Source organism: Hypomesus transpacificus, chromosome 13 (assembly GCF_021917145.1).
Source record: "Hypomesus transpacificus isolate Combined female chromosome 13, fHypTra1, whole genome shotgun sequence".
Taxonomy (NCBI): Eukaryota; Metazoa; Chordata; class Actinopteri; order Osmeriformes; family Osmeridae; genus Hypomesus; species Hypomesus transpacificus.
Genome location: NC_061072.1, coordinates 10,746,194 through 10,766,206, shown reverse-complemented (window position 1 = coordinate 10,766,206; position 20,013 = coordinate 10,746,194). Strand labels below are relative to the sequence as shown.

Below are 20,013 nucleotides of genomic sequence, written 5' to 3'. Positions count from 1 at the left end.
TAATACAATGAAGGGAATCTATAGAGAAATACACCAGATACCAGGAAGAAACCCACTCCTCTAGATTCCAGGAACAAGACCGCTCCTCTGGTCACTGTCAAACGTCACACCACGACGAGGAGCGCTGGGTGTCCTGGGTCACCCTCAAGATGTGCTCCAGGTAGCCATGACAACCACAATAACCAGCGGATGAGAGAAAAGTTGCCTATTTATACTGCTTGATTTGTGCATCCGGACGCAGTAGCCACCATTATGAACACACAAACGTGTGTGTGTGTGAGAGACAGAGGGAGAGCCGGTGGTTGTGTTTACAGAGGCAGGTGTAAGCTATTTGTCACATTTAGGTCTGAGCACACAGCACATCCTGCAGCAGGACTGGCTTTTCGGGATAGGTGCTTCTAGAACCTTCCAACAGAAGGTTCCAAATCCAGACAGAACGTTCTAGAATCCATATAGAAGGTTCTAGAATTCATACAGAATGTTCTAGAATCCATACAGAAGGTTCTAGAATCCAGACTGTGGGACATTTCTAAATATAGGTGACGTGAAGTGGACTAGTGGCCTAGTAACCCCAGTCTGTAACTGACCTCCTCTAGAAGAAGCTAAACGAAAACGACTTTGGTGATGGAAGATAAGAGTAAATCTTCAATCCTATTGTCTGGATCTAGATGACTATTTCTGCTGGGCTTTTTACAAGCTGCCTCCTTTTGAAGTGGAAATGACAAACTGATATTTATTCCATTAACATAGCAACATAACGCCAAGCAGTGCCCCCCTAATCTTTATGCATGGGCGGTTTAATGAACAGATTGGAGTTTAATAAAATGTGTGTGTGTGTGGTTCTGTGGTTTTGTTTCAGCTAATGTTAGCAAAGATCCTGCTTGAGACAAGGGCAGGCTGTTTGGACGAACATCCTGCTGTGAATCTAATCTCCTCCTAGATCACACTCATACTCTCACTCATTCACACACTCTCACACACACATACATACACACACACACTCACACACACCTGCTTTACCGGCAGATGAGCCTCACAACCTGTATGTGAAAACAGGGATCAGTGAGTTCAGATTTTCTGTGTTTGTAGCCCAGAACTAAGACTCCTGTGTATCTGGGATCCCTGCGGAGGATGTCCTCAAGGCTACAGAACATAACAGTTATTACACTATTCTCAGCTCTGAAGAGTCTGAATAGACTCAGGCAAAAATCACAAGTCAACAACAAGCAATCAAGGTAGGAGGCACTGCCTTCCTCCTAGCAAATAGAAGGATGAATCACCAGCTATTCAAGCTTAGTCGGGCAGAGAACCTTGAACATGGTGACTGCTGTTACTTATTCCTACTGCTCACTAAGACTCTTAACAGGAGCTCAGACCCAGCTGCAGTAAGTAAACGTCCAGTGGAGGTGGAACTGAACAATAATGGTGTGGAGAGTAAGAGATATGAGGCTAGGTTACGAGTCAACATATGCACAGTCATTTCATAACTATGTGACGATGTAGAAACGACTGCAAGACACTGTAGAGCAACAGGTGTCTTTGTATACCATTTCCACAACAACAATCGCGTCAAAATATAATGTAATGTATTCCTTTAAACACAATGTCAAAGTAAATAATCTTTGTAAGTACTAACAAACACAATTGTTAGATTATAAACACTTAACTCCACTACTTCCCTTATGTGTCCGAATCAACCTGATTTATAGTCACATAACAATAAGACTTACCTCCCAGCCCCACAGAGTCTGGAGCCCTGTGCAGACAGAAATACAAATCTCATGGTCCTATATTTAAAAAACTACAGAATGTGAACAGCCAGTCCTGGAAGACACACAGTAAAGACAGCCCATACAGGAGCCACTCGGAGCCACACACGAATGTTCCGCTGGGTTCAAAGCACATATTCTAACCACTGGAAGCATCAGGTTCTACTTTCCAACTTGACAGCCACTGACAGCAACAGCAACAAAGCAGCAACTAACAAACCAACAATCAGCTCAACTAACCACGCAGCTGTTTACTTACTGATGAGTTTGATGTCCATCCTGTGTGAATGTTTCATGATTGGTAGCTAGCCTAGCCGGGCAAGCTTGTCCTGTTGGTCTCACTGACAGTCAGCTGCTGCAACGGCGAGGTGCACTTGTCTGCAGCTGAGCTGCTGAATGCTCTGTCTCTGCTGTGACTGCAGCTGCTCTCTCTCTCTCTCTCCTTGCTTTGCTCAGCTCTGCTCACTCCCTGCGCTGCTGACACGCATCATACCTCACAGCCATGCGCTATTCAAGCCAGCCAGTCATTAGGCAGCAAGATCTAAACACAGGTCAGCCCACCATTCCACTTACACACGCTGGAAGACACACATGTAAGCGCACACACACACTCCATAATGCTTCTTCTACACCTACTCACACAATCAACGGCTCTCCAACTACCAACTCCAGCTCCATTTCCCCCTGCCACACACCCCCAGCCCTCCCCACACCCCCAGCCCTCCCCACACCCCCAGCCCTCCCCACTCCCCCACTCCCCCAGCCCTCCCCACTCCCCCACACCCCCAGCCCTCCCCACTCCCCCAGCCCTCCCCACTCCCCCACACCCCCAGCCCTCCCCACACCCCCACTCCCCCAGCCCTCCCCACACCCCCAGCCTTCCCTGTCAGGTCAGTCTCTCACATACAGCACTACTGTAGCTGTCAGGTCAGTCTCTCACATACAGCACTACTGTAGCTGTCAGGTCAGTCTCTCACATACAGCACTACTGTAGCTGTCAGGTCAGTCTCTCACATACAGCACTACTGTAGCTGTCAGGTCAGTCTCTCACATACAGCACTACTGTAGCTGTCAGGTCAGTCTCTCACACACAGCACTACTGTAGCAGTCAGGCTCCCCCAGCCGTCCCCACACCCCCAGCCCTCTCCACTCCCCCAGCCCTCCCCCAGCCCTCCCCACTCCCCCAGCCCTCCCCACACCCCCAGCCCTCCCCACTCCCCCAGCCCTCCCCCAGCCCTCCCCACTCCCCCAGCCCTCTCCACTCCCCCAGCCCTCCCCCAGCCCTCCCCCAGCCCTCCCCCAGCCCTCTCCACTCCCCCAGCCCTCCTCACTCCCCCAGCCCTCCCCACTCCCCCAGCCCTCCCACCTCTCCCTTACATCACCCAACCCCCTTCCTTCCTCCTCACTCTCAGTTTACCCTCACATGGACAGTCAGTGTAGAAGATCCCTGATCACATCGGAAAAAGAGACATTTTGTTTTTAAATATAGCTAAATGTTTACATCATAAAGCTAGCTCATTAACAATAGACTCCCTTTTAAAAACTCTTCAGTTCCCCCTCTGCCTTCAATGTCACCATATGCTAGAGACAATGACACAATATGTAATAACCACAGTATGTTGGAAGGAAGCCAAGCACAATGGCCTCCTCAGCAGAACACAAACACACAGATACACAACAACAGACCTTCACCTTCCCCCCATTATGAACCATACAGAGGAGACCTGTTTAACACAGGGCTCCCGTTCATTCATCCAGCCATGTACCTTTCCTCCCAGGCCCAGACAGAAAATACACACACACACAAACACACACTTTATAGAACTGAATGGCCTGACAGTACTGTTCCAAACAAGAGCAAATGAACCATTGTTGTTCTGCACCTGCTCTTTCTCTAAGAGAAGCAGAAAGCTGTCTGACAATGAGCTACTTACAAAAGTCTAGCTAGCTGGGCCCTGGGCTGCACATTCAACATAAACAAAATAAACAACGCTATCTGACAGCGGACACAACCTGGGCATGCGTTCCCAACCCCACGACCAACCCCTTACAGTTACTACACAAGGCTTCTGGAAGCTTCCATGAAACAAAAACAACTGTTTCTTATTCATGACAACCTGCCGGATGACAGTGATCTTTCATATTAAATTTGTCATCTTTCTCTTTCTTGCTCTCCCTCCCTCTGTTATTCTCTCTCCATTTCAGCCTGAGATACTTCAATGAACCCGGCTGACCAAGCTTCCAGCGGTGCCACTGCCAAGACTTCCTGAGCAAAAAAACAAGCAATCTAGCTTTCTGACACCAGCCTGAACCTATTGGCCTGTCCTGCTGGAGAGCTCTCTAAAACTTGGACCTAACTAGAGGTCAAAAGAGAAGCTGTGGTTTATGTTGTATCTGTAAAGCAGCAGGTTGGCTACTGTGGAAACACTGTCTTCACACTGCTCATGGTGGTGTAACTTGAAAAGAACTGTTGCCTGTATGCTCTATGAAAGATGCAGTTAGACAGAGATGTAGGAAAGATGGGAACAGTCCTCAGTGGGTCCCTCTCTGTGGATAGTCATGTATATATATATATATATAATTGTTTATATTATTTTTCCGTTACTTGCATTCTTTTGTTGGGAATAAAAAAATGTTTAGATTTGCACAATTCTGGATCGGAATCATGTTTGTTAGGACACACGAGTAAGGAGCACGTCACCTCAGTCATCTCCACTGTAAGCTAAAGGGGAACAGTCCCTCACCCTCCCCTTCCCTCCCTCTGGCCACCCTGACCCGACCTCGACCCAGGTAGTATTCCAGACCAGGCCAGAATGTGGGGTCTGCAGGTGCCTGTATTTCACCCTCACCGTGAAGACAGTGTGGCTTTGATGTTGCACACAGCACACAGTCTGACCCAACACACAGCCATTCAAGCCCACATGTCACCCATGTCCTCTGGTGTCCCATGTCCACCCATGTCCTCTGGTGACCGTCTCTGACGGCTCTCCTCAGACGCTGCACGTACCCTGTCCATGTGAGATGTGCCCGTCTCCCAGCCACGCACAACCACCACCTCCATGTCTCACTCAGTCACCCTGACTAAGTGATAAACTAGCATAAGCAGCCCTGGTTTACTGTTAAGATGGATCATTAAGAATGATATCTTGCATAAGAACTGGAGTGTAACATACGTCATAAAGCCCTGCTCGCAAACAACCTCTACTTCCTACTTCCTACCTCCTAGCCTCCTCATCCCTTCACCAAGGATAAACAGGGATTTCAAAAATGACATTCGCCCAACATCCCTTTTCCTTTTTTTAAAGAAAAATGTACAATGTTAATTTTATTTTTTTAATCTTAAGTAGGCTAGCTAGGTGCCTGTGTTGACTAACACTGTAGGATGAAGGGGTTGAATAACGCACATCGGATAAAACACAGCAGGTTACTAATAGTCTCACTCTCACTTCACCACGCTTCCATCAATCACAACAGCAGCCGTGCAATCAACGAGACCTTCAAAAGGCTAGAATAACCAACAGCGCTTTGCACAGTCTTCAGATGAAACCACTTCCAGGACTCACTAATGGAGGAATGCTCCAACAATTAACCCGGGACAGAAGGCCACTGCGGGTCTGTCCGTGACTCAGTGTGTCAAAACGCCTGCCTTCGTCTGCAGACGCACTGTCACCTGGCATGAGCCCAGCGGACTCTCAGTCCAGCATGAGAGGATCGGCTTACCGCCGCACATCAGCGAGGGAGCAAGAGAGCTGCCGCCAGAGAGAAAGAAGCCTGCCAAGGTCATATTACTGGGAAGACACTCAGTGAGAGAAGAGGTGGAGGAGGAGGGAGAGAGAGAGAGAGAGAGAGAGAGAGAGAGAGAGAGAGAGAGAGAGAGAGAGAGAGAGAGAGAGAGAGAGAGAGAGAGAGAGAGAGAGAGAGAGAGAGAGAGAGATGGGAATAAAAAGAACCACTCAAACAAATCAAAGGCATATTGTTTTTTTTATTTAAATTTCCGGCTGTTGTCCTACAGGGCGTGAGGGTTTTACACCTCAGCATGCATGTGTCACACCACTTAAACTGAGAGGATGAATTTATTACTATTTACAGTCTGGAACACGCTTGGCTCCATCTCTCTCTCTCTCTCTCTCTCTCTCTCTCTCTGGATGAGGGAACCCATCCAGCTGAAGATGTGGGCCATAAACACACACACACACACTAACCTTTGAGCATGGCTTGCCCAGTGGAGCCCACAGGGACACAGGGCAGGGCAGAGCGGGCACCGAGGGCAGTAGTAGCCTCCAGCAGGGCACCAGTCAGGTGTGTGCTCACAGATGTTCTCTGTGAGCTGGCACGGTAGAACCTGGCATAGACAGACCAGCCAGGTCAACTTCACTGTCAGACACACATAACCTCATACGAGTTGCCTTTGGGATTGTTAAAAAAGCTCTTCACATAAAAACATTTAATAAAAGTCTGTAAAACGTTTGTTTCAAAATACGAATTTTATGGATGATTGTCTATTTTCTTGTAAAGTTCTGCCTGTGTGTGTGTGTGTCTCACGTAACACTCATGTCTGGATGTATATTGTCCTACCTAGGTTGAAAGGGACAGTGCCAGGGCCCGGAGCAGGGAGGTGGCCATGCCACCCTCAGACACACACACCCAGGGGAGAGCGGGAGCGTCCTGCAGGGGTGGGGCTGCTGCTCCTCCACATTCAGTACATGGCCGATCTGGGAAGAGAAAACAAACGCCTCTATAGTTACTATCCAGAGTAACTACCTGTGTTAGTATCGGTTAACAGCAGGATGAGAAATTACAAGATACATGAGTATTCCACCGACTTGGTAGAGATAAGAAGTATTTGTATGTCCCTTTAGATAAAAGCATCTGCTAAATGAATACAATCGAAATGAAAGGTAAATCTGCCAACAGAAGAGATATATACCTGAAGCTCCCAGAGAGCAGACACACACTCACAGAGGACACAGAACACTAAAGAAGAGAAGATCTAGTTCGAGCTTTGAGCTGGATCTGATTGGTCAGTTACAGTCACTGTCCACTAAAACAGTCCAATAGTCTAAATGGATCCTGCTGTATGCAAAACCTGCCAGGAATGCAAATCCTTCTGGATAAGACAGTCGTATACAGATACACTAAACGTACTGGCCATCATGTGGTGTGGAGATGGAAGATAATGGCTTGGACACGTTTGTTGGTACCTTAGAAAAGATATTAAACAACAAATTTGAGTATAATCCAACATAATCCTTTCTTCTTTACAGATGTCTGGGAACTTCAGTCTAAACTTCCACCACTAAAACTCACAGAGCAAAAAAAAAACATGTACAACAAAAACAACGTCAGTGTCAAAATCATAATAAACCCCTTAAAACTCTTTCAGGAGATGAAGACAGAAAACGGAAGCAGTGCTCCAAAAGGAGGGTTCCATCATCTAATTCACTTGCGTCTTGTCTGGAGGGCGGCCCGTCTCAATCTGAAAACGCTTCTCAAAGAGACATTATTACACCCCTGCTGACCCTGAAGCCCTGCTCTCGTGGCTGTTTACAGAAAACCATTAAGATTATAACCACACCGGGATGGAGAGAAGGCCTCATTACTGCTAACCTTGCATTGTGACTGGGCTCTTCACTGTGAATAAGTGGAAGTGATTGGTTTCATTCAAGGTCTGAGTACCCCAGGGCACTGTCCATTTCCTGGGTCCCATTTCGCACCCTCAGCCTCATTTCCTTTATCCGTGAGTGGTCTATCTTTTCCCAACAGATAAGGCTCGAACACATGGTGAAATAGAGAGTCACAGGAAAGTCACGCTTGGAGTCTGTTCTTTAGATCTCCAGGTTTGTTGAGAAGAAGAATGAACATTTATCGATCACGCAATGACACACACGCATGTAGGGAGCGGCGACACCAACACACACACATATATGCTCGAGTGTCTACCAATGAAATTCTCTCTCTGCTTTCCTCTCATCTGGTTGTCCTTCCTTCAAGGGCTGTCAGCCATATCCAGTCCAAGTGCTCATCCATGTCCTGGCCAGGGGCATGGGCAGCAGAGACATTTGTCCTGCATGTTTTTAGGGGTTACTTGCAGAGAAAATCTAGATGAGCGTGGGGCATGAACACTCCACACATGAACACTCCACACAGAAAGGCTCGGAGCACCGAACAGCGCCCCGAGCGGTAATTGAACCGAGTTCCTTCTTGCAGTGAGCCGACAATGCAAGGAACTGTGCCACTGAACCAAATATTATTTCAAGGAAGTGATCAAGAATGTATGTTTGAATGTGACCCACGATCCAGCAGTGTTTGCCTGTCACTGCACTACCAGCCATAGGACTGTCGTGTCCGGCCACATTAAATAAGGCAATGGAACACTATGCACCCTGGGGTCAGTTCACACACACACACACACACACACACATACACTCCTAAAACACACATGCACACGTCATAGCAGCACAATAGCCAAGTCTCCCTAGAGACAGCATGACTGTTTTGCAATACTGTTCATGCCATATAGCAAGCGTACAGTTTGTTCTTTACACATGTTATGGCCCCTGCTGGGATCAAATCAGCAACGGCAGAAAGCACAACACTCCACCTAACTCCTCTACACAAGACCCCTGAAGGCTACATCTGAGCCAGGTTGGTTGTACCGGCAAAGGAACTCATTTGTGACATTCAGTCTGACGCCACATGGTAAATGGACAAGATTTTTTAATAGCAGTATTCATATTCCGTAGCGGCACCCAAAGTGCTTTACATTTTGCCTCGCCCATTCACACACACACACACCGACGGCGTCAGCGGCGCTGCTATGCAAGGCGCCGGCCTGCCCATCGGGAGTACTTGGGGTTCAGTGTCTTGCTCAAGGAAACATGGCCTAGGAGGAGTTGGGGATCAAACCGCCAACCTTGCTCTCAGTGGAGGACCCTCTCTAGCCCCAGAGACACAGCCGCTCGTGTGGCTTCATGGGCCACATGTCATGTCCCACCATAATCCGTATGTGGTAAAAATCGACATGAATGATTATTATTATTAGTATCAATAAAGTATTATGCATCAGCATCTCAGGTGTGGTGCATCAGACACAACTGACCTTCCGAGCGGTGAACGGGACTGCGCCCGACTACATCAAGTCTATGCTCCAGCCTTACACCCCCACCTGCCACCTACGATCTTCTTCTGACAACCGTCTGGTGGTCCCACCGCTCAAGAGCGCCCGGTCCCAACACAAGCTCTTCTCCTGTCTGGCCCCCCAGTGGTGGAATCAACTCCCCACCTCCATCAGAGACACTGTCTCCCCACCTTCAAGAAAAGGCTCAAGACACACTTGTTCCGGGAGTACAACGGTACTTAGGAATTGTTGGCTGGACCTGATGTTAGTTTCCTCCAGGATCACAATGACTCTTACTGAGAGACTTGTTGCTCTTGTTGGTTAGTTGAAACTGACTTAAAATGGATATACTCGCTTTGAAATGTATTATTGTTGTTTGCTTTTTCCACAGGTACACCCTTGCACTTTTGAGGTTCATGTTGTTTAGTTGTAACTTGTTTAACTACATGCTCTTATGGTTCTTCCCTTTGGGACTTATTTGGTTTTCACAATGTATGCTTCATGTTTTGGCTACCCGCTGTGTTTGTTGTTATGCTCAGTGAACTAGGCACTTTTGTTAAGCTCTCTCTTGGAAGTTGCTTTGGATGAAGCGTCTGCTAAATGCATAAATGTAAATGTAACGATGGTCTCTTAACAGCAGGGATCAATTCAATCATCACCCCAGCAACCAGGATTAGAGTACTCCGCCATGCTTAGCAACTCAATTGGTCTCCCTCCCGGTCTCTTCTTGTGAAGTTCGTCAGACAGGAGACTTACATAAAACAGCCATCAGTGCCACTGAGACTGCTCAGCCTTCGTTTGAGAGTACAGAACTGTGTGCCCGGGTTGTCATTGAATGTGACTGCACAGTTTACTTAGCGATAGCATAAGAACATCCCCGAGAACAGTCTGGGCTTCTTCAACTATAATAAGAAACCCTGAGAGAAAAACAAACTCAACGTCCACTGAGAAAAAAAAAGAAGAAAAAGAAAAAAACTAAAATTTGCTTACCTGATATATGGGCTTCAGGTGCACTAAAATGAGTAAAGTGTATGTGTAAAGGGAATGACATCCAGACAGTTTTGTATAAAGCCCAAGTCAGATTCTGCTCCGGGTTCAACATTTCAGTTTGTGTATCATGACTTCCTGTTTATGATGAGCGCTCCAGAGGTAATGATGCTGGGCTCTCCGGGCACTGTGGGATGGGCTTCCTGTTTGGCCCCTAGTCTGCTGCCCGTGTCAGATCACAGCCCGGGCCCACGGGATGGGACATTTACTGGGCCACCCTATCAGGAAATGGCAGCAGTCAGCAGTGCTAGAAGGCATTCAGACGACCATCTCACAGGTGCTCAGCACCGACACTAGCCAGTAATAGGCAGCACGCGACCTCTTGACCTGCATTTTGGTCTATACACACATGGGGGCAGTTTGAGGGCAGCTGTTGAATAGGGTTGTTAAAAATGTAGTTTATCTTTTACTTTATTTTATTTGCTTTAGATTTGTCAATTTCCACAAAATTATCAAATACACCAATAGAAGGATAGGTGTAATGGCAGAGTAGCCACATGATCCGCAAACATACTGTACTGACGGTCCAGCAATAGGTCTATGTATGTCCAAATGGTTTCTGGGTAGTTCAAGGGGGACTGGAACAAAGAATGTGGGCTTTGAACAGTTTCTGGTCTCCAGTGCTCTATCTGGTAAAAGTCCGGGATAGCTGTCATGCCATCCTTATCTAGATTGAAGGGGCAGATAGCAAAGTGGAACCAAAGAGGAACATTCTCAACCCTTTCAACTCTGGGGTCGACTGGGGACCACTGACTGACAGACGACTACTCTCCCTTCACACTTTGTGTTGACTACGGCAAACTGGGAGAGTTTGAATTACTTATAAGCGCAGCGCTAGAAACGGAAGACAGACAGATGAGCACCACAGACCATAAACACTTGGGGAGATACTCTCTGAACTGACAGCCACTGTGACTGGAGTCTTTAACCAAGACCACAGTCTCTTATGACATACACACTGTCAATTTGAGCTGTGCACGTTCTATATACAGTAAAGTGTGCACGCTCGCGATTACACCTTACTGGTAAATCAGGGAGTGAGCTACAGGATGGATTCTGTGAGTTTTTCTAAGTTGTCACATGAGAGAGAGTGGGCGAGAGACACTGTGGGGCTACACATGTCTGACTGCAGGGTCTGACTGCAGGGAATGTGGCCCGGAGACTGACAGACACACGGCAGCTGCCTGCAGCACATCCAGTCCTGTACTGTTCATCCTCTTCAACAACACACACACACATACACGCTCGCATGCATGAACACACACGCACGCACATGAGCACATATACACACAGACTTCAAAACAACGTTAGCAGAACGTCCTTAAATAGGGGTGAGCTGACATTTCAAACCTGTTTTACTTGGAGGGGAATTTCCTTTCTCCTCTCTCAGGTTTCCTACGACAGCGTACACACTCCCCCTGTCATGCTCTATACACTCTGATTTCTAGACCTCAAAATCCAATGCATTGCTTCTTAATAGATTACATCAACTATTTTCCAGTTGGAGGAGTTTAGAGGCTTTTATTCCACTACTGCAACACAATAAAGCCCAATCAGTTGGCTGCATCAGACAAGCCATTAGGCCCAAGCTCCAGATCCCTGCTGATTCTTCTGCCTGGCAACCCAACTGTGAGCCATCCATTCTGGGCAGGGATTAGCAGGCGAGGTGGCAGGCTCAAGGGGAGCAGAGGGCCAAGGGGCCAGAGAGCAGACCTGCATGATTTACATTCATGTCAGCGCCAATATTCTGACTGAACACTATGTGGAGTTTAATATTCTGTTGTCCATTTTGATTTGTATGACCACTCATCCTTATCATCCCTAACTTCTCTTCTTCTCTGTCACTCTCGCCCTCTCTTCCTGCTTCTCTTTCTCTCCTTTTCTCCAAGTCCCTCTCTCTTGGATACTTCTGACCCCGAAGATCCTCCTAGCATTCCTAGTCCAAGGTCACGTGACCCACACAGAAGGCAGCTGCCTCTGCTGTATGGCAACAATGAGCCTGGCGTGAGAGTAGCCGGTACACTAAAGATACCCCTAACCCTACGTCACTACCAGCTCCAGTATAGATGGAGAGATGTTGCACGGTCAGGAGGGGCTAACGTTACAGCAGAAGTCAGAGAAAAAGTATGTGTGAGTCAGAGAGGGAGAGAGAGAGAGTTGTTTTTCTATGGGGGCGGTGGGGGGGGGGGGGGGGGGGGGGGGGCGTTTTGTAACAAAGTTCAGAGCATTACATCCACCAAGACCTGCCAGGAAATAAGATGAAGACCCCCTCCCACTTCCTTCAGAGGACACCAGCTGTCATTGGATAATACAACACCGCCAGTAGTATGTCCAGGGACAAGGGACAGCCATCATCAGTAGCAAACCCTCTGGTCAAGGTTTTCATACAGCCGGAGAGCAGGGGGGGGGGGGGGGGGGGGGGGGCAGGGGCAGCTGGAGTCGCTACAGCATGGATTCTGCTGAGGCCACTGGGATAGAGGGCAAAGTCACTGTACTGTACCCCAAGCCTGCCTTAAGCAACCCACTGGGACATGTGGTGTGCATGCCATGTGTCTACATGAGGGCACCTCATATTTCAATATATCAGACATCTGTATTCCTCTGGGGAAAGCCCTCTGGGCTCCCACCCACACAAATTACAGCTTGATTTGCTTGATTTACAGGTAATGTCTTGAGCGCAATGGAACTCATGGAATCCCCTCATAAGTGCTCACCCCTTCCTGGCCCACCCAATGAGCCAGGCGATCTAAATCAACCGCACCTCAAGTATTTACAAAGTGGTGGAACCCAGTGTTTCCCTGAGCAGGTCTACACCACAGCCCCAGCATCTCAGTGACAACACATCTATCCCACCCAACACCCCCCTAGACTGTATAAACCAGCCAAGAGACATAAACAGAGAACAACATGCCAAGCATTTCTCCTCCCACTCCCTCTCCTTCCCACTTTCCTCCTTTTCATCCATCCCAACAAGCCTCTTCTCCCGCCTGTCCTCCTCCTGTTCTTCCTCCGCCTCTCCCTGTCACCCTCTCCTGCTCCCCATCTTGACTGGGTCTGTAGGAACACTTGAGCTCAGACTAGCTAGAGGATCAGCCTGGACTCTCCCAAAAGGAGACAGAGCGAGACAAAGAGATAGAAAGAGAGAAGTGGAGAGAGAGAAAGTGAGAGAAAGAAAGAGCGAAGGAACCTTTCCTTGTGGTCCTATTCTCTCTTTCTCCTCCCTCTGACTTCACAAGGTAATGTTTGCCTGTGCTGGCCGCTCGTCTGGACTGTCTCAATGTTGACTGAGTGTTCTGTGTCCAGGCCAGGCCAGCTCGTACCTCGTATTCACGGAAATGGCTGGCTGTTTATCAGGCTAGATGGCTGGCTGTCTGCCTGAGAAGTTGGCTGGCTGGCTGGCTGGCTAAAAGGGCTGGTGGAGAGGTTGGGTGGCTGGTTTTCTGCCTGTTCAGGGTCAATCTATTGAACAAATGACCATTTGCTGTGTTTGGAGAGCCTGATATGTGAATACCTCCACCAGATAAAGGAGTGATGGTCTTATCATAACAGAAATATGCTATGTAAAAAGAACTGCCTTGGTTCATGGAGAACACTATCAGCACAAGGGAGACGGAAAAAAGACCATGAAAAAGTACCCCTACGGTTGCTATCTCTCTATAGAAATAAGACAGAAAAGACCAATGCCCTGGGTTTACATGCTTGCGCCAATTTTCCCAATTCTAGTGAAGTCTTTGAGTTTCTGACATTCCGTAGCCTGTCCTAGAACCCATCCAACTCTATTTAAAGGTTCAACATGTTGTAAGCCTTTCCAATAACATGTTGAATGAAGAAATGCCATGACATCTTCCCCATGTTTGCAAGGATGTGTACCGTTACAGCCCTGAGAAGGCAGTTGGCAGATCCTTTGACCCTCATGTAAACCACAGGAGAAGCCAGCGGGTACACCAACACCTTACCTTGTAGTCTGCACCACTTTGGCTCCACCACTAGTGTTCTCTAATCTGTGCTACATTCAGCCTGATGAAGATCTAAACACATGACACATCACACCCTTCGGTCATGTGACTTCAGACTTGTACTTCCTGCTGCTGTAGGAGTATGACCGTATGGTGCTCTACTCTGTCTCCCATCAACTGGTCAACAGGGACACTTCACCACCCAATCACAATGTCCCATTTTGCTTTATCTCTCTCCCTCTCTCTCCCTCCCTCGCTCTCCCTCTCTCTCCCTCTCTCCCCCTCTCTCCCTCTCTACCCCTCTCCTTCTCTCTCTCTCCCTCTCTCTCCCTCTCTCTCCCTCTCTACCCCTCTCCTTCTCTCTCTCCCTCTCTCCCTCTCTCTCCCTCTCTACCCCTCTCCTTCTCTCTCTCCCTCTCTCTCCCTCTCTACCCCTCTCCTTCTCTCTCTCCCTCTCTCTCCCTCCCTCCGACAATATGGCCACAATTTTCCCACCATTCTCTCCCCAGCACCGGGACAGTAAATCTGTTCTTACTCCACTTCTCCAACAATACTTGCTGATGGCCTGACCTGCTAGCCCTTCACACAGCACTTCAGACCACTGAGCAAGAGTTTTGACTGAAATTCTCAAACTCTGTTTGTATTACATTCCATGTCTAAATGAGCACAGCCTTTTCTAAAAGAATCATTTAAAAATGAAAGTTGAGAGAGAAAAGGAGAGACAGGGGAACAAGAAGTTTTTACTTACATAAAAACAGCCATCCGCTTGCGTGGACAAAATCAGCCCCAAATGTACCAGTGATAACAAAACTCTGAATGAGAGTATGGATATTCTGTATCCAGTCCAGGACAAACTCAGTCAAGGTCATGAACCTCAAAGAATTATGAATCATCTAGATGTGGTAAGCTTATACTAGCGAAATGGTCCCTTGATTGGCTGAGGCCAAGTGGGAGACCCGCCCACTGGGAAAGGACAAGAGTGGAGAAAAGAGAGAGGAAGAGAGGGATCCGGAGGAGAGAAGGAGCCATGGGGGAGGAGATGGTAAGGTAAAGGGAAGAGGCAGGGAAAGAAAGAGAGAGGCCAGAGCTGAGTGAATCAGGGCTGAGGCCAAAGAGGAAGAGAAGTGGAGGGAGAAGGGAAGAAAAGAAATATAGAGGGGGAGAGAGAAGTAGAGAAGGGGGGGGGGGGATCGCATCATAATACTCTGTAGAATTTCACAAGGAGATGTTTCACCAGAACCAAAGCTCCTCTCTTAACAGTTTCAGGCCTACATTTATATGTGTGTGTGTGTGTGTGTGTGTGTGTGTGTGTGTGTGTGTGTGTGTGTGTGTGTGAGAGAGCACACCTGTGTTTTCTGCACACTTCAACTAACGGAGATAAACCAGAAATGTATTTTCTGACAGCACATACTCCAAGAGAATACATGTGAACCGGTAACAGGTTAGTATGACACTGAGAGAAACAGAATCCGTAGAATTCCATTGCGCTGAAAACAGACAGTTCTGCACGTTGGCTGGTTCCCCCTCAGAACCTAAACCTGGAAGCTATTAACCAAGTGGGAGACCCCCTGGGAATGCTCTGCTTCGCAACGGCAGGATCTTGGTTCTCATGATGTCATCCTACAGTTACCTACCTACAACCCATAAAGTAGTTAACTAACTATAGTAATTTGTGGTGAATCTCTTACATTCAAGCCATGTGCTAAATGCATTACTTTTTAAAATGTATAGGATAACAGCTACTAACAAAGAGAGCAACTGGCATCTATAAATATATTAAACTCTTCTTGTTCTGACCGTTGCCATGAGAAACAGAAAATTACATCTCCAACAGTAAGAGTATTGCAGTTCTTTGTCTACTTACTCGTTCAGGAGGCCAGAGAAAGCTGAAGGAGGAAATAGCAGAAAAATAACATAAATCTGTCTCAGACAGAGTGAAGATCCAAGAGTGAGAGAGTAAGCTTGAAAATCCAGGGAGAGAGGGCTAGAGAGTGAACGAGCAGGGGGCGAGAGAGCGAGAGGAAGAGAGATCGACATCAGTAGAGGAGCGAGCGAGACACTCCGTTAGCTGTGCCTCAGGAGGGCATCCCATATTTGGCTGTGAGGCAACAACAAACCCACAGCAGACAACCAAGATGCTATCAGAAAGAGCCTTACTTACATGTACTACTAACCAGGAGGCAACTTGACATAAACACTCAATCAAAAGTAATCCTTCAGATCAGTACTGGTATATTATATACATGTATATAGTCACATTCAAGTACCCAAATCTTTCTTTCCATACCACGGGGCCTTGTTAAACTCGGGGAAATCATCCATAAAAATTGCATCATACTCATTCAGGTGGCGAAAGATCAAGGTCAATTCTTGCTTAATCAATCGATCACGAAAGTAAAGTTTGCTTCTTGGTTTGAGTCAGATGGAAAAAAACTATCTATCAAGTTCAAACGAATCAGTGTTTGTTTTCTAGTAAGTCACTAGAATTCTTAGCAAGTGTTCTGCCAGGATCTGACACAAGACCCGTTATGTCTAACCACTAGTACACCAAGGACACAAAAACAATGCTTAGAACAGTAGCAAGAGAAACTTAGAAAATAATCATGATAATTATTTTTAAAAATCTGAGAAAACCAACAATGAATTTGTCCAAGTAAATTCATGAGGTTTCACTAAGACATCAACTGTTACAACTGTCACTTTAAAACAGGTAAACACTAAAAATGTGCTACAAGTACATCCAGATGGGCCCTTCCTAACGAGGTCTAGTCTGTGAGGCATCACCTCTCCAACCCCTAACGGCCACGCAGAGGCAAGGTGACATCAAGATTCTCCATGGAGACGGCGGAGAAGGTGGGGAGTGCTGAGCCGAACACAGAGGCACCCTGGGACAGGCACTTGATCTGGTCATTATCCTGCTCCGGACACCGTTGCCATGAGAACCTCTTATGAAAGACCCTTGAGTTTGTGTCTAAGATGCAGAACAGTCTCCTGTACACCCACATTGATCTCTGCCACTCGCATTCAGTTTGATTTGATATTACAATTGTATTAACCAAAGGAAACAACAGAACAGCAACTATATATATATATATGTTGAATGAGCATGATTTGCGAACATGATATTTTTTCTTAATCTACTGTATAATCCATGCATATATTTCCTCTGTTATTTTTCCATTTTAATGTTCATCTTTAATAAGAGACTGGCCGTCCTGGCGTCCCTTGACTCTGAGTTGGGTGAGGAAAACCAGAGCCCTTCAAACACTTTTCTAAGTGACCTTCGTTTAGGTCAAGTAAGCTTTCAGTGATACAGCTTGTTCTGATTTAATTAAACAGCAGCTTTTTTACCCTTGTAAATTCTGATCACTTTGATGTCATCAAGGCGGGTAAATTGATTCATTTCCCCCACTTGACCAGATTGCCGTAACCTTGATTTGAATCAGTAAGATGTGACGCGACTTTGGGAGGGATGGTGTGGTTCATCAGCAATGCAAGTTCCAAATGCCACTACTGCCATCTAGTGGTGGAGGTTAGAAAAATACCCTCTGGAGATCTACCCTCCTGGACATCTACCCTCCTGGAGATCTACCCTCCTGGAGATCAACCCTCTGGAGATCTACCCTCTGGAGATCTACCCTCCTGGACATATACCCTCCTGGAGATCAACCCTCCTGGGGATCAACCCTCCTGGAGATCTACCCTCCTGGAGATCTACCCTCTGGAGATCTAGGCTCTTTGGAGATCTACCCTCCTGGAGATCTACCCTCCTGAGGGCTGAGGCGTTCACCCCAGCCCTAACCCAGGACACCAGGTTCTAATAATTGGCTTGTTGACAAGCCAAATCATATAGGAGTGTAAACGTACGGGAGGGTAGATCTCCAGGAACAGGTTTGGACTGCCCTGACTCTACAGTAATACATAAAACACTACGACAGAGGATTGGATGGCAGCATTAGACTTCTCAACTATGTCAAGTGTGTTACTGAGTGTGTGTACTAACTACATGAATGGGTATCTTTAGACACTGTCACACACCTGGTATGTTCAGGTGGATGAAAGAAGGTGGAAATGTTCAACAACAACAACCACTGTCAATCTGAGGTCATTTGACATGAGTTGTCACACCTAAACTCCCCCCCACCCCACAGACACACACCCAAAAGAACACATAGGACAAGTTGTAACAGGAAATAACTGACTGATCACATGAGTGATATACTTCAGTTGAGCCATGCGAAACACAGAACCAATCATGTCCCCGTATCCCATATAAAGTTCACCAGATGACCACTAGATAGAGCCAACAAGCCATGCTAGCCATGCAAGCCATAGAAAATACTGAACAAGACGTAAAAAAGTAAGTACTGTGTAGCTTGTGTATACCTGAATGTGTTTGTGTGTGTGTGTGTGTGTGTGTGTGTGTGTGTGTGTGTGTGTGTGTGTGTGTGTGTGTGTGTGTGTGTGTGTGTGTGTGTGCATGGGTACATGTGTGTGTGCGTGCTGTATTACCAGTCATCACATCCACATGAGATGACTCAGATGAGTGACAGTGTCACTGAAGTCTTGAGTTCTGTGAAAAAGTGTTGCAACTCAGCATCAAGACTCCTGAGAAGCACGGTAGGATAGGCTCAGAGGGTTAAGATAGGCTCAACCCAACGGCATGGTCGTTTGGCACGTTCGTTCACTATGATAAGGATCTCTTTGCCAGATATTGCTGATGCGTTTCAAAATGCAGATAGCTCTCTCCCTGCTCCCAGCGCTATGGGTCTGTGTACGTGTATGTTTGTATGGTCATGTGTGTGTGTGTGTGTGTGTAGTCACCCCAGGGGGTCAGTTTTCTCCAAGTACCACCACAGGGATCAGGGATATTCTGGCTCTGAACTTATGTTACTTTCCCACACTCTAATAGAAACACAAGAAGCGCCCTTACACAAACAAATAACACACACACCCACACACTCAAACATACACACAAACCAGTACACACACCACCAGACACTTGTGTCTCACTTGGGCAGCTTGAAAGACATAAAGAGACTTCCGTTCTTGATTAAATGAAGCCTACAGGGCCTTGTTACAATGGCAGCTATTGTGTTGAAAATCCAACTAACTGGAAGGTGTTTTGTCTCTGTGCAGAAAAAAAGGTCATGGGCCAGTCTGAAAATATATTCATTTTCATTGAGCAGAAGGGCAGGAATTGAACCTGCAGCCTCATGATCTGCAGTCAACGACTCTACCGCTGAGCTTTCCCTAACAGACCCCTGGAATGATCCTTCCAACACTCACGTCTGGTGTAGTCTTACCAGAACTCGTAGTGTTCACCTCCTGGAGAGTGAGGTCCCCATACAGAGGAGTCTGAGAGAGCCAACTGAAAGGGGGGCACACACTCTACACAGTTTCAGTGAGGGAAGTCACACACACACACACACCCTAATCTCCTGCTAAGCTGCATCACCCAGCTAGGTTACACAAACACGCCCGCTCTGCACATTCCACTGTAATGGCACAACAAGAAGGGAGTCGAGGGAGAGAGCTGCTACTGCTGGCCAGACTACAGGAGATGCAGCTGGATCCTGGTCACACCACAGACATCTACAGTGAGTTTCAGAGGGGTGGAAGGCTGACCGAATGCGTGTGTGTGTGTACATGCGCCTGCGAGCATGCAGGTCTTTGTGTTGGGCTGGTTCCTTGATGAGCCTTTCCATCCACCCCAGGATCTCCGTCCTCTCCGTGTTGTCCTGGGCCAGGTTCCACAGGCTCACAACAAGCAGTCATGTAACATCCTTCTCATTTCCTTTACCCACATCCTCTACTCTTCACCCAATCACATCTGAGTGGGTCAACAGCACAACTTCCTGGGAATGTGTATTTAGGGATTACCAGAAAGTGTCCCGGACCACCCCTACGGCAGAGGCACCTGCCTCTGTTGACTCTGTTGTCTAGTTAATGAGCTTCAGAAACGGTCCAGGGTATTTACTGGAGAAATGATCTGCAATGCACCTGACCTCAGGACAAACAGTCTGTTATGGATTGGATTTTAAATGCTTGTCCTGTTTAATCAGTCTGTTGGCAGTGGAGACACGATGATAAGGCAGACAAATGTTTGTTGTAGCTTACCTGT

At 47.2% G+C, this 20,013-nt stretch overlaps 1 protein-coding gene across 5 annotated transcripts in view; it reads right to left on the bottom strand.

Moving 5' to 3' along the window:
* The window catches only part of plce1 (phospholipase C, epsilon 1), a 51,073-nt gene that overhangs the window by 21,027 nt on the left and 10,033 nt on the right, over positions 1-20,013 (bottom strand). For all 5 annotated transcript variants that reach the window (XM_047033139.1, XM_047033142.1, XM_047033141.1 and 2 more), the window contains 2 exons: positions 6,345-6,481; positions 5,972-6,111 (listed from right to left, as the gene is read on the bottom strand). In XM_047033139.1, the coding sequence (XP_046889095.1) occupies positions 5,972-6,111; positions 6,345-6,481 (277 nt within the window). The remainder of the gene's footprint in view (positions 1-5,971; positions 6,112-6,344; positions 6,482-20,013) is intronic.